The sequence below is a fragment of the Nycticebus coucang genome, chromosome 11, assembly GCF_027406575.1.
Source record: "Nycticebus coucang isolate mNycCou1 chromosome 11, mNycCou1.pri, whole genome shotgun sequence".
Taxonomy (NCBI): Eukaryota; Metazoa; Chordata; class Mammalia; order Primates; family Lorisidae; genus Nycticebus; species Nycticebus coucang.
The window spans coordinates 64,139,316-64,154,340 of NC_069790.1; the positions used below are offsets into that span (position 1 = coordinate 64,139,316).

Genomic DNA, 15,025 nt, shown 5'->3' on the forward strand with positions numbered 1-15,025 from the left:
AAAATCTAATGAAACTCAAGAAAGTAATGTGAGAACCTGAGAAGCTCCGGTGGGGTGATCAAACATCCTTCATGAATTACATCAAAGACAAAAACTCGGCCTCGACACAGCACTGCAATGTGATTTGGGGAACACCCTTCACTCTCTGGAAAAAGAAATAGAAAACACAAGATTCATATTTCCTAAAGATAAACAGGAGTAAAACTACATACATCCAATAGGAAAAAAATAACCATTTCTCTAATATTTTACCATATATTCATCAAATATATCATATGAACAAAAACAAGTTAATGGAACTTCAGCTATTATGATATTAATATGTACACATACTCTTGAAACTTTCCCATTATAAGACATCTAGAAATCTGCAAAAAGTTTCAAATATCTGTACACCCTGAGAATCATTTAAATCCTAAATTACTGGCTTGGTGCCCATAGCACAGTGGTTACAGCACTGGCCACATACACAAAGGCTGGCAGGTTTGAACCCAGCCCTTGCCAGCTAAACAACAAAGACAACTGTAATAAAGAATAGCCGAGCGTTGTGGTGGGCACCTGTAGTCCCAGCTACTCAGGAGTCTGAGGCAAAAGAATCGCTTAAGACCAAGAGTTAGAAGTTGCTGTGAGCTGTGATGCCACAACACTCTTCCAAGGGCGACATAGTGATACTGTCTAAAAAAAAAAAAAAAAAATCCCAAATTACTCTAGGGCTTTCTAGCTTTATTTAGGGACAGGAATGGGAAGAAGAGAAGAGGACCAGAGGACTCCTACTAGAGAGCCATTTGAATTAAGTTTCTCTTTGGGATTATTTTAGTGTTAATTACTCATCAGATAACTTTTTTTTTTTTTTTTGAGATAGTATTTCACTCTATTACCTAAGGTGGAGTGTAATGGCATCATCATAGCTCACAGCAATCTCAAACTCATGTACTCAAGTCATCCTCCTACCTCAGCCTCCTGAGCAACTTGGACTGCAGGTGCAAGCTACCATGCCCAGTGAATTTTTTCTATTCTTTGTAGAGACTGGGTCTTGCTCTGCTCAAGCTGGTCTTGAACTCCTAACCTCAAGCAATGCTCCCACCTCAGCCTCTCAGAATGCAAAGATTACAGGTGTGAGCCAAAATTTTTACATTATAGAAAATTTTATGTAAGAAAAATAATGATTCATAATTATACTCTGCAGTAATTACAAACTATCATTCAATTCATAAAAAGTAAAAATTCCTAAAATAACAGAAAACCAGCAGTTACCACAGCAAAATTTTCCATTTCAAAATATGCTAGGATACCAAGAGGAAATTAACATCAAACCGCCAGTAAAAACAAGTTTGATGAGTTAATCTGAGCGCCCCAAAGAAGACTGATTCTAGGCTTTTGTCTCATTAAAAAAAAGCATGCTCAATGAAGAGAAATGGGGCACAATGACCATACATAAGCAAATACTCAAAAAGATAATTCAGATGATAAGAAATAAGAATAGAAAGAGAGGCTGGTGCCCGTGGCTCAAAGGAATAGGCGCCGGCCCCATAGGGCGAAGGTGGCAGGTTCAAACCCAACCCCGGCAAAAAACTGCAAAAAAAAAAAAAAGAATAGAAAGAGAAACACTCAGATCATATGCTCCAGGATTTCCTTAATGCTAACTTGTAATTCATTTCTTCAACAAAATTTTAATTTTAAAATGATGCAACACAGGGTGGTGCCTGTGGCTCAGTGAGTAGGGAGCCAGCCCCAAGGGTGGCGGGTTTGAACCTGGCCCTGGCTAAACTGCAACAAAAAACTCGCTGGGCGTTGTGGCAGGTGCCTGTAGTCCCAGCTACTCGGGCGGCTGAGGCAACAGAATCGCTTAAGCCCAAGAGCTGGAGGTTGCTGTGAGCTGTGACGCCATAGCACCCTACTGAGGGCAACAAAAAGAAAGTCTGTCTCTAAAAAAAAAAAAAAAGATGCAATATAACCATCAGATTTGTGTTGAATCATATAGGACATAGTTTAGAAAATCCATTCCCATGCCTGATGATACCACTGCACTCTAGCCCAGGCAGCAGAGACTCTGCCTCAAAAAATAAATAATAAAATTGACTTGACACCCACAACAGTGATTATGGCGCCAGCCACATGCACCAAGGCTGGTGGGCAGGCTAAACAACAACAACTCTAACAAAAAAATAGCCAGGCATTGTGGCAGGTGCCTGTAGTCCCAGCTACATGGGAGGCCGAAGCAAGAGAATCGCTTAAGCCCAAGAATTTGAGGTTGCTGTGAGCTGTGATGCCACCACACTCTACTGAGGGTACACAGTGAAACTCTAAAATTGAGTCAGAATGACTTAAAGATAAGAGTCACAGAAAGCCTTTGATTTGTGAAAGCCCAAACAGAAATATTCTTCAAAATTATGTTACACATTGTCCTAGTAGAAGACTCCTCAAATTCCAATGCCTTTACTAAAAAATGTACTCACATTTTTACTTACCAGTCCTAAAATAATTAATGATTGAGTCTCTAGTAATTCCTGGAACTTTGCAAGTAGAAAACAGCATTCGGAATTGATTCATATCTAGAGGAGTATTTCCAGCTTTATGAACAGGCACTTTTTCTCTATTAAAAAACAATCATCTTGATCAAGAAGACATCATAAAACTTACAAACCAGTCACAACTGTGGTATTTATTCCCAGATAAGTAAATTAAGCTTCCAGTAAATCTGTTATTAAATTCACTTAAATGTTCTTACTTTCTTAATAACTGCCAGTAGTTAAAGTTATGCCAAAGAATTATACTTCCTCTTTCTAATTGAGTGCCTTCCTTTGGAGGCCAATAGTGTTCAAAATGAGCTGCAGGACCCGCAAAGTTGACATTCAGTTGTGATGGTATACGAACATCCAGATAGGCAACATTCAGCCACCACTCTTCCAGCTAAAAGAAATGAAGAATATCAGTTTAACATTCTTCATAATACGTCAATGTGTAATTGCCAGCAATAAAAAAGGCAAGCTACATTTATTCTTTAATTATTCTTCAACATTTAAAAATACGTTCTTTTGTTTTAAATTATCAGATATTGAAAAATGCTACTGTGATAATTCCTTATTTGGGGGAACTGTAGGATCTTATACGTTAGTTGGTTAACTATACCATCAAAAACATGAAACAAGAAAGCACTGAAAGGGGCATTTTCAGGACAGATTATCATATTAAAGTCACAAATATGACTTGAAGCCTGGTCTACATATAACCTGTATCAGAACACAAATACACAATGAGGTACTTAGGGATTAGCAAATCCTTAACCAATAGTAACAGTTATTAAGACATTTATCATTTCCTTTTCCAAATAAAAATTGAAACACTAAATCAGAAACAGAAAAACTTTTCAGTAGGCTTAACACTAATTTAGATTTTTCTGACACTGTTTTCTATGTGTCCCTCTTTTACGATATACAATGGAAATTCATAAGTAAACAAGTATATCTCATGAAATTATCTGGAATTCTTTCTGAAGAAATTGAAGTTGTAAATTATAATTACTAATTCAGAAAAAGTCATAAGCCAAAAGCATACAAACAACAACTTCTGAACCTTTACCTCATTTTAATTAAAATCACTCAAGGCTCAAAACAAAGAACAAAGGGAATGTGAAAGAATAAAATTGTATTATTCCATAATAGATATCAGTGGCTCATCAAAAAAAATCAGCTTGCTTTTATTTCTAAACCTAAAAGATAATTACAATCATTATTTCCAGACTAAGGCAATGCTTTTTAATTGTGAAAACTCATCCTTTGGTTCTTAATAGTGAAGTACAGAAGTGGTTGAGCTGAAGAATTCAAAGATTCCTCATGGAAGATTATTTAGATCCTCAATAATTACTGCAACAGCTTCTCCATTAACGTATCTAACACACAATATTTATAACCATTCTTCACTCTAACTTTGTAATGCCCCTTTTCTTTCACATACTATTTAAATGTTTCTATGCCACGTATGTGACAGATTTGTTTCAGTAAGTTTTTCTCAAGCAATAGTCATCTGTACAAAATGCTTCTCTTAAGCCTGGTCTATAAACCACCTCAATCAGAACTACATGGATGGTTGTTCAAATAAGAATTTCTAGGCCTCATTCCCAAAATAATGAATCAAAATCAATAATCCTTGGAACTCTGCATTTTAACAAGTTCCCATATGATAGGGACTCACAACACTCTCAACTTCCCAGAGTTACATGATTCATTCATTCGTTCTTTTAAATGATGATAATGACAATAGTGAATGCAGAAAATTCTATAGCAATTGTTTAAAAATGAAAGCTATGTACATTTTTACTTCTCATTCCTTAATCAACAATCAACTTTCAATCATAAGTATAATAATACCCAATTTCTTTTTCCTTTTGCCCTTTCAAGTAATTTCTGCTGCAATATTTTTCCAATTCCATTTTGAAATTTTTGAACTATTTCATCAGTTTTCTTGTATTCCTCTTCATTTGCAAATGGCTTTACTATAAAGAAAAAACACATATTAAAGTATTTGGACATCAAGTACCACCAAGTCATTTCTATTACTATTATTACTTACACAAATCCTTAGAATCAGGTAGGTAAAACACAGTAGTATTATATTAAATATTATAGCAATACAATAAATTACAATAGGGTTTACAATATGAGAATGGTTGAAAAGCAACAATGCAAAATACTGTAAAAAATAAAACAGTGGATATCATATAATCTAACAATTCCCTAAAAATTCTTTTAAAATAATTCTAGATGACAGTTAAAATTATGAAGGTGGGACTATTAGCTATTAGTAGTAAAGAAAATCAGATTCTTAAACATTATGTATGCAAATTAAATATGTCTGCAGTATAAATCCTACTCAGAGTAGTTTAGGATGCCTCATAGGCAATAATGCTTTCCTTCCAAAAAGAGAAGATACAAAGTTCCTATTCTACAAAAAACAAGTGTTCTGAAAATTAAGCTATAAAATAAATATAAATCAGGAGACATTAATATCTTTCTTTTGTTTGATTTCCACCTCTTCAAACTCTTACCTAGCAAACTATAAAAGTCAATTTAAATGCCATATTCAGAGATAGTGTAACACTTTGGGAGACAAAGGTGGGAGGAGGATGCTTAAGATCAGGAATTTGAGAACAGCCCAAGCAAAAGCAAGATGCCATCTCTGCCAAAAATAGAAAAAATAGAAAGTGCTGCAGGCAGGTAGCACTTGCCTGTAGTCCAGCTACTTCGGGAGGCTGAGGCAGAGGATCACTTAAGCCCAGGAGTTTGAGGCTCCTGTGAGCTATGATCACACCACTGCACTCTAGGCCAGGCAACAGAGTGAGACTACGTCTCAAAAAAAGAAAAAATTTACTGGAGAAAGAATGAAAAGTTTCAGCTCTCTTAAGGACACAGTTGACCCTTGAATAGCATGGGTCTGAACTGCTCAGGTCCACTGTGCATGAATTTTTTCTCAATAAAAGTTACACTGAGTGTTCCTGTCTACCTCTTATCTCTTCCAACCCTGAGACAACAAAACCAATCCCTTTCCCTCTATGTCTACTCCAGTGTTCTTCAACCTTTTTTTAATCTCACAGCACACTTAGACCTATAGTTAAAATTCCATGGCACACTTAAATTATGCTGATCAAAAAGAAAGAGCAAAAAAAAAAAAAAAAAAAAAAAATATATATATATATATATGTATAGTTACTGAGCTTTAAACTTCTTTCGAAAACAATTTCATTAATGATCTTTAAGTTTTTGTGGCACACCTAAGATCCCATCACAGCACACCGGTTGAAAATCACTAGTTTACTCAAAGTGAAGATGATGAAGAGGAAGATGTCCACAATGATCCACTTCCACTTAATGAATAGCAAGTATATTTTCCTTCTTTATGATTTTCTCAGTTAACACTTTTTCTCTAGCTGAGTTTAGTATAAGAATATAGTATATAATAAGTATAACATACAAAATAGGTGATAATCAACTGTTCATGTTATCAGTAAGGCTTCTGGTCAAAAGTAGTCTGTTAGCAGTCAACTTTTAGGGGAGTGAAAAGTCATACACAGATGTTTGACTACCTGGAAGTCAGTGCCTCAAACCCCTGCATTGTTAAGGGTCATCTTTATTTTAATTATAAGCCTAGAGGAAGAAACGATTAGACCTTCATCATCTTCTAATGGTATCAATTTTCTAAGTTGCTAACAATATTAATATATACTAAAAGACTATGAACATACCTGATTCAAGGTACTTTTTTAATGATTCTTCAAGTGAAGGAACAGGTAGTGGTGGAAGAGTATCCTGGTACTGAAATGTTCGCTCTTCAGTTGATTTAGCCAATTGATTTTCCATGATAAATCACAATAGAAAAACTAAATAAAAGAGAAGACAGCTCTCACTTCAGTCTCATATATATTCTTACATATGCTAGATCCAATTCCATAAACCAGAATTTAGAGACCACAGTATATCTAGGACTTGGTCCTAGTTCTTAAAGAATTTATAAACCTGTCAGAGTAAAACAACTTAGGAAGAAAAGAGAGAGAATGTAGAAGTCAAAGAATGATCAGTGGCACCGATATATGCAGCTACCATTTATTGAACACCTACCATTTGCTAGGTGCTGCAGTATGCATTACAGAAAACATGTTACCTCCCTTACTTACATGTTAGGGAACATGCTATTCTGCATATGAATAACCCCAAACTCAGATTTAGTAACTTGCCTAAGCTCAAACCCAGATATATTAAGACTATCATCTCTCTCCTACAAAGGCAACAAGATACAGGGTGAGGGCACCTGTAGGAAATCTTGATAGCTGGGTAAGATTTGTGGATGGGAAAGGATTATGGGCTGAGAGAGAACTCCAAAGAGCAAAGGTACTAAAAAGGTGTGGAAGTGTTGTGCAACTGCACAGCTACATAATACATAAATCATATGACAAACTGCTATAAGCTCATCGTGCAGATGATGCCACGTCTACCCAGAATGATTTCAAGTATCCCAAGGCAATTCTGAACATTTTCCACACATGTATTAATTTTTATTAAAGAAACCAAATTAACTCAAAATGTGGATAAGGTGTATAAGTGCTAAATGAAAAATGAGATTTCTCAAAGAAGACTTTTTAAATTAAATGACATATTAAAACAGCAACTGAGAGGCTCAGCGCCTGTGGTTCAAGTGGCTAAGGTACCAGCCACATACACCTGAGCTGGCAGGTTCAAATCCAGCCCGGGATTGTTTCAAACAACAAGGATGGCTGCAACCAAAAAACAGCTGGGAGTTGTGGCGGGCACCTGTAGTCCCAGCTACTTGGGAGGCAGAGGCAGGAGAATCGCTTGAGTCCAGGAGGTTGAGGTTGCTGAGAGCGGTGATGTCACAGCACTCTACCCAGGGGGAAAAAAAAATAAAAAACAGCAACGAAGAAATCAAAGAACATTAATATTGAATTAGAAATTCCTGTCCTTTCAAATACTACTTTTTAAAACAGAAAACCTAAACAAAATATTCTGCTCATAGAAGACTACAAAATTATTGTATCAAAACAAAAATTTAAAGAAAAAATAGGTGACAAAATTAAATACTATCAAAAATAAGGGTGTGGCAAAAACCATTTTTAACCAATACTCTTTCTCCCTGCTTTCTTTTTTTTTTTTTTTGGCCGGGGCTGGGTTTGAACCCACCACCTCCAGCATATGGGACCGGCGCCCTACCCGCTGAGCCACAGGCGCCACCCTCTCTCCCTGCTTTCTTAATAGAATCCTGAGTGTTAGCAACACATACAGCCACCTGGCTCTATCTGTCCAAGCTCCAGGCCATGCTCCCCCAAAGGGCTACCTGTGTTCTCCCTGCACTTTTCTTCCTCTCACTGCCTGCAATGAGCCAACTAGAATAGCACCTGGACCCATCTGTAGAAGCCATGTATTGAGGTTGTCTGAATCTCTAGCTAGTCTTGGACTCCCACCTCCAAGAGGTAAGAGCTGTATGAAAAAAAAACTTTTATTCATGACATTGTTTTGGGCTTTCTTTTTTAGGGAGAAGAGCTTAGTCTATACCACTAATAGAACAGTCCAAAAATAAGGAATAAGAATGATCTCATTGTTCCTCTCATTCTATTTGATGACTTTGGCTGTTCTCAATTGTGAACATCCATAAATATGGCTTTGGATCTAATGCAAATGTAGATCCGGGTCCAAATAAAGATTCTAGCCAACCCCCACTAAGTAACTAACTAAAAGTGATTTTCTTCACCTTAGAGTGGCTAATCATGTAATTAAAGTGAGAATTTTTTTAAATATCTGCAAAAGCACATCATAAAGATGAAATAATCCATCCTGAAACAACTACATTGGGGTAGGCAGAATTTCTATGAAAGGTTCCCCAAAAGTCTACTTCTTTTAATCCCTAGAACCAGTGAATATGCTAAGATCATTGCTCCTGTGATTGTGATTGTATTATGTACCACAGAAAAGACCTTAAACATGGATGCCGTCCAGGTGGATCTAATCTACTGGTTGTGTCCTTAGGTGCAGAGAACTTTCTGTGGTTGGTGGCAAAAGACAAGACTAACTTTTAAAGCACTAGAAAGATTCCTGATGCTCTTGCTGGCTTTGAAGATGCAGGAAGCCTTCAAGAACTGAGAACAGCCCCAGCTGACACATGTTGGGAAACTGAACTCTACCACTACCTGAATGAGGTCAGTGCCCTCAGAGCCTCCAAAAAGAACTCAGACCCACAAAAACCTTAATTTCAGCACTGTGAAATTCTAAGCAGAGTAAACCTACCTGGACTTCAGATCTACAGAGGCTATGAAATAATAAATTTGTGTAGTTTAAACTGATAAGGCTATAGTAATTTCTGATGGCAGCAACAGAAGCATAATACATACATACATAGAAGAAAAGCTATTTTCTGTATAACTCCCTGCCATTTAACAGATCCTAGAAAACTGGAGCGAGAGTACTAATTGCATACCAACTACTGTGCTTACTCACTAACAGGTGAATTATCAGATATGAATTATCAGATTCTTTATTGAGTTTTCTTATATTCTCAACTACAAAGATTAAGTTAAACAACATAAATGCAATAGTATTAAGAAGATGGTAAGGTGGATTTAATTAGAGTGGAACTCACAGAACCAAGAACAGTACGTGCAGGACTAGATCGCCACATACCAGTACACCAAAATGAATTTAAGAAGCCAGTTGTAACAACTGTTTTGAAATCACAGGGAACTGAAGTAGGCTACTAACTGTGGGAAGGAAGAAACAAGCCTAAACATTTCAGAGAAAAAAAAAATTAACAAAAAGTGGTGAAACAACGCGGAAGGCAGAAAATACAGGAGCCCCGAGGCCCCCAGACTTAAACTTTTGTGAACCACTGCAAACACACGCATTACATAGCAGGATTAAATTATCGGATTAACTAGGCTCATCTTCCAAGAGACAGGTCCACGGGACACGAGGTACCTTTCCGTGCCCAGATATCTGTGCAGAAAACTCGTCGCAGAGTGACAAGGAGTTGAAGTAGGAGCAGAAGGAAACGAGCTCGGAGACTCCTCCCACCAGTCCAAGACAACTCTGCCCACTTAAGAAGCCACCAAGTGAGAGAAATCCAACCAAACACCTGGACAGACCAGCCTAGTGGCCCAACCTCAAGGGTCCCTCTCAGAGCTCTGCAGGCGAGACGCTAAATGACAACCACATCCCCGCCAAATCCGGATACCCTTGAAGTTTTAAGCGATTTAACTCTGTTGTGCACAGTTTAACTTTCCCCCGCCCCGGAGCTTGAGAGTTAGGGAAGGGAGGGAGTGCGGCTTCAGCGGCCCAGCGCGTCCTCACCTTCAGCGGCCCGACCCGTCCGCGGCAGCCTCCAGTCGCGTCTGCCGGCTGCTCTGGGCCACAATGGGGTGAGAATTGGACGGAAAGCCGCGAGGGTCCCGCCCCGCGATCGTCGAGGAACGGGATTGGACGGGAAGCCGTGAGGGTCCCGCCCCGTGCTTGAGGCCGTGGACCTGACCGGCCGGCGCTGAAGTGGGAGCCTGCCCCGCCTCTCGCGGACGTCCTCGGCTGGGGGCTCGGTTCCTGGCTGGGGCCCGGGAAAAGCTTACTCAGTACCCGGGGAGCGGTCCGAACTCTACGGAGCCGCAGCTTCCTGCCTGATGCTGTGGGAGCTGGGCACCCAGACCTGGGCCATGAAGGAGGCTTCGGGCGGGCCGCGCTCCGCCCACGAAGGTACCCAACCCTCTGGGATGGATGCAGAAACGGATGTCTCAGACCCATTTTCACCGAACTTCTGCTTGACTAGGCGCCCTGTTTCCCTTCCTCTTCTCTAGATCTGGCTTATCATCCTCTCCTTGCCCTTCCCAATGTTACTCTTTTTGCAGCCTCTAGGCAAGAACGTATACTAGTGCTTTATAAAGAAACCTTATTGTACACCCTTGTCCTGGCAAGAGAACAGTGAGTGACCACACAGAACCCTACTTGGCCTCTTTCCCTTCATCCTCTGAGGCTAAAGATTGCCCAACTCAGATATGCTGCAGCACGCCATGCCATTCTGGGTCTCTTTGCCCTTCTGCAGGTCTTCACCCTGCTCAAACTGCATGAAGCCCTCAGGGATGCTCAGAGTACATGCTTGGGACTTATCTGATGCCCTTTACTATGGTGCCAAGAAATGTAATTTTTAACCAAAGTGGAGCTAAAGCCAAGTTTTAGACTAGAGGAAGATAATAATGTGATTAACTTAGTTTCACAGGTTAATTCATTTTAAATTTCCTTCAGAAATAAAACATAGTTTCATTTTTAATTTTAAATAAGCTGTTACCTTTGTGGAAGGAAACACCAAAAATGTATGCTAGCTCTGAACTAGATATCAAATATAAACAACTAGATTTCGAATTATCATGTCATTACAGGCCCTAATCCCTTATCTGCCATTCTTATCATCCTTGCCCTTCCCGATGTTATTCTTTTTGTAACCTTCAAAAAGGTTAATTGAAGGTTACCTTCAATAGTAACCTCTAACCTGAATGGAATTGAGGTTGTTTATAACTGAATGTTCTCTTGGTGTGAATAGTCATCAATTTTCTACAGAAATATAGTGTTTGATTTTAATGCAGCTTGCTGGAAGTGTTTCGTAGTATATGGTGACACACCTTTGTAAGAAAAGCTCTGAAATCTAAAATATGTCTTTGCCAAAAAGGTTTTAGGTAAAGGATTGTAAACTTCTACTGTCTGAAAGTGTGATAAAGAACTTTTTCTCTCTTAGCATGTAAGTAAGGTGTTCTAGGTAATGTTAAAATGTGCTTACAATATAGAGTTTTTAAACTGATTAATAAAAAGCTACTAAAAAACCCTTAATTGCACATTTTTCTCTTTGTAGCGAATTTTTACATCTCTTAAAAAGCTTATTCATGGCTGTAGCTCAGCGGCTAGGGTGCCAGCCACATACACCAGAGGTGGTGGGTTCGAATCCAGCCTGGGCCTGCGAAACAACAATGAGAACTAGAACCAAAAAATAGCTGGGCATTGTGGTGGGCGCCTGTAGTCCCAGCTACTTGGGAGGCGGAGGCAAGAGAATCACTTAAGCCCAAGAGTTTGAGGTTGCTATGAGCTGTGACACCATGGCACTCTACCCAGGGCGACATAGTGAGACTCTGTCTCAAAAAAAAAGCTTATTCATGTTCAATGCCTGCTCTTGGCATAGAATTTAGGGTCAGTTATCTTTACTCACTTTCTCCCAGTCTTGTTATTTATTTAAGTAGAGGCCACATGTTTCTGGAAAGATTCCTGAGTTCTTGGATAACGAAAAAGTTGTGAAACTGAAGAAAATGAATGAAACAGATTTGAGTGTGTAGAAAAAAATCCTTTAAAAATATTGATAAGCAGGCGGCGCCTGTGGCTCAGTCGGTAAGGCGCTGGCCCCATATACTGAGGGTGGCGGGTTCAAATTCTGCCCCGGCCAAAACTGCAACCAAAAAATAGCCGGGCGTTGTGGCGGGCGCCTGTAGTCCCAGCTACTCGGGAGGCTGAGGCAAGAGAATCGCTGAAGCCCAGGAGTTGGAGGTTGCTGTGAGCTGTGTGAGGCCACAGGCACTCTACCGAGGGCCATAAAGTGAGACTCTGTCTCTACACACACACACACAAAAAAATTGATAAGCAAAGGTACCAAAATTGCAAAAAATAGATAATTTAAAATAATTTGGTTTTTTTCCAAATATGTGACACATATGGTAATGGCAGATTCCAAATTATGTTGCATTCAGGTTAAATTTGAACTAGTTTGCATTTCTGAGAGTGAGACAGGAGGTGCTGGTGAGGAAGATGTTTCTGGTACTTGAAATATTTCTGATAACAAGAAGTTGTCCAAAGATTAAAACTTGACTATGAGTCAAAATATTTTTCTGCAGGAAAACTTGTATGTAATACAAGTGGTGATAATTTTTTTAAGTTGCCATTAAAAAATCTTTTATTTTTAGGCTCAGTGCTTGTGGCTCAAGGGGCTAAGGTGCCAGCCACATACACCTGAGATGTCGGAATCCAGGCCGGGCCTGCAAAACAACAATGATGGCTGCAACCAAAAAATAGCTGGGCGTTGTGGCAGTCACCTGTAGTCCCAGCTACTTGGGAGGCTGAGGCAAGAGAATCGCTTGAACCCAGGAGTTGGAGGTTGCTGTGAGCTGTGATGCCACAGCATTCTACCCAGGGTGACAGCTTGAGGCTCTGTCTCAAAAAAAAAAAAATCTTTTATTTTTATTCCTATTTAGCTCTTTCACAGTATACCACAAATTAAAAAGGCCTTTACAGACAAGTCTGGATAAATTTCTTATAAAAAGTATGAAAATTCTACTACATATTCACATTTTGATCTCTGGACTCTAATAAGTAATGAAGTGTAGTAAATAGCCCTAATCTTAAGGATTTCCTAAGTCTTTAAACTAATTTCATCCTGATGTATAAATGAACATTCTCATGTGATCTTTTCTTATTTTTAATGGGATGCAGCAGAGGTTTGGTCATTTGGGGAAGTAGCCAAAAGTAAATTAAAATATGAGAGGTGTAAAGAGATCAACCTGATATTAAAAGATGGAGACTTCCATAAAAAAGATGGAGACTTCACCTCTTTTATGTTTACATGGATGGAACTGGATCATATTCTTCTTAGTAAAGTATCTCAAGAAGGGGAAAAAAATACCCAGTGTACTCAATCCTATTATGAAATCAATATATAATCACCCACACTTTCATACGAAAGATAAAACACAATTATAGCCCAGAAAGAAGGAGAGAAGAGGAGGGCAAGGGGAGGGGCGGGGGATGGACAGGTGGAGGGAGGGTACATGTCAAATATGTTAATAGTAGAGTATAAATTTCTAAACACAACAATTAAATAAGTGAGGTGAATGGTATGTTAACCAGTTTGATGTAAACATTCCAAAATGTATATAAAATCAGCACATTGTACCCCATAAATGCAGTAAAGTACACAGTATGACCTAATAAAAAATATATAAAAAATAACTCCACTGCTAACAGCAGATGAGCAGCGAGTGTTTCACATAAAAAATAACTCCACCACTAACAGCAGATGAGCAGCGAGTTTAGTACTGATCATTCATTTGGGGTTGCCTTTGATGATATTTAGTGTACATGAAGATTTATCACCAAAATCCTACAGGAAGAGTTAAGATACCTAGGATGTTTTTACGTCTCAGAAAAATTCCTTATTACTAATGGGTAGCTAAAATAAAATCTTAAGGCATCCCACTCCCCAGCAGCTGACTGGGCCACCTCTTGGCCAAGGAAATCCCCTTAAACTGAGGACATCAGACTTGCCTCATCATGTCCTCTTCCCTCCTGAGAGATGTTCTTTGTGACTCATTAACAGGCCTAAGGCTATACAAGACATATCTGTGGGTCCTCAATAAACACAACAAACCACTTGAGTCTGGGCATGTGTCCCGTGGTTTGGCTCTGATTAACAGAGCCTTGTTTTAAGCATTCCTTTTCCCTCTGGGTCTGATAGAGCTTAACTCTTTCAGCCAATTGTCAGCTAAAGAATCATTAAACCCACCTGTAACCTATAAGCCCCTGCTTTGAGCTATCACACCTTTTGAGGCCAAACCAGTGCATGGCTTCCACATACTGATTTATAACTTTGCCTGTAATTGAAATGTATAAAACCCATCTATAACCCCACCACTTGCTCAAGGCTTCATGGGTGTAAGCTGCAGGTCATGGTCCCCAAATTTGGCTCAGAATAAACCTCTTTAAATTATTTTACACAATATGTCTTCTTTATCGTAGAGGTTAAATAGAACATAACATTTAAAACATTTTTAACCACTTTATTAAAATATAATTTACATATCATAAAGTTTATCCATTTAAAGTGTTTAAATGAATAGTTTTTACTATATTCACAGGGTTACTGTAGTCACCATAATCTAATTTTGCAACATTTTGTCATCTCAAAAAGAAACATTGTACTTGTTAGCAGACATTCTCCACCCAACTCTACCCCCAACTTCCACGCCCTGCCCAACTGTCTGCCTCTCTGGGCATTCCTATTATGGACACTTTTTTTTTATAAATAGGATTATGCAGTATGTATGTGGTTTTGTATGACTACCTTATTTCATTTATAATATTTTCTAGGTTTATTCATGTTTTAGCATCAGTACTCTATCATGTTGTGAGGATATACCTCATCCTTTCATCAATGGATGGACATTGACATTTGTGTTGTTTCCACCTTTTGCCTATTTAATGTTGCTATAAATATGTATGTATAAGCTTTGTGAATGTATGTTTTCAAATATCTTGGGCACATTTTAAGAGTGGAATTATTCGGTCATATTAACTCTATGTTAAATATTTTCAGAAGCTGTTAAACTGATTTCCAAAGGGGCTTTGGAGAGCCTATTTTACTCACCTGGCAGCAATGTATATGTTTCAATTTCTTCACCCCCTTAATTACAAAACAACAGTACTTGTTACTGTCTTTCTTTACACCAGCC

General features: G+C 38.6%; 1 protein-coding gene across 1 annotated transcript in view; it reads right to left on the bottom strand.

Annotated features, from left to right (window-relative positions):
• CROT (carnitine O-octanoyltransferase) overlaps positions 1-9,924 on the bottom strand; it is a 30,939-nt gene extending 21,015 nt beyond the window's left edge. The window contains exons 1-6 of the mRNA XM_053608871.1: positions 9,849-9,924; positions 6,239-6,373; positions 4,368-4,492; positions 2,729-2,910; positions 2,469-2,593; positions 37-145 (exon numbers count right to left, since the gene is read on the bottom strand). Of these exons, the coding sequence (XP_053464846.1) occupies positions 37-145; positions 2,469-2,593; positions 2,729-2,910; positions 4,368-4,492; positions 6,239-6,353 (656 nt within the window). The 5' untranslated portion in view covers positions 6,354-6,373; positions 9,849-9,924. The remainder of the gene's footprint in view (positions 1-36; positions 146-2,468; positions 2,594-2,728; positions 2,911-4,367; positions 4,493-6,238; positions 6,374-9,848) is intronic.
• Between the last annotated feature and the right edge of the window lie 5,101 nt (positions 9,925-15,025).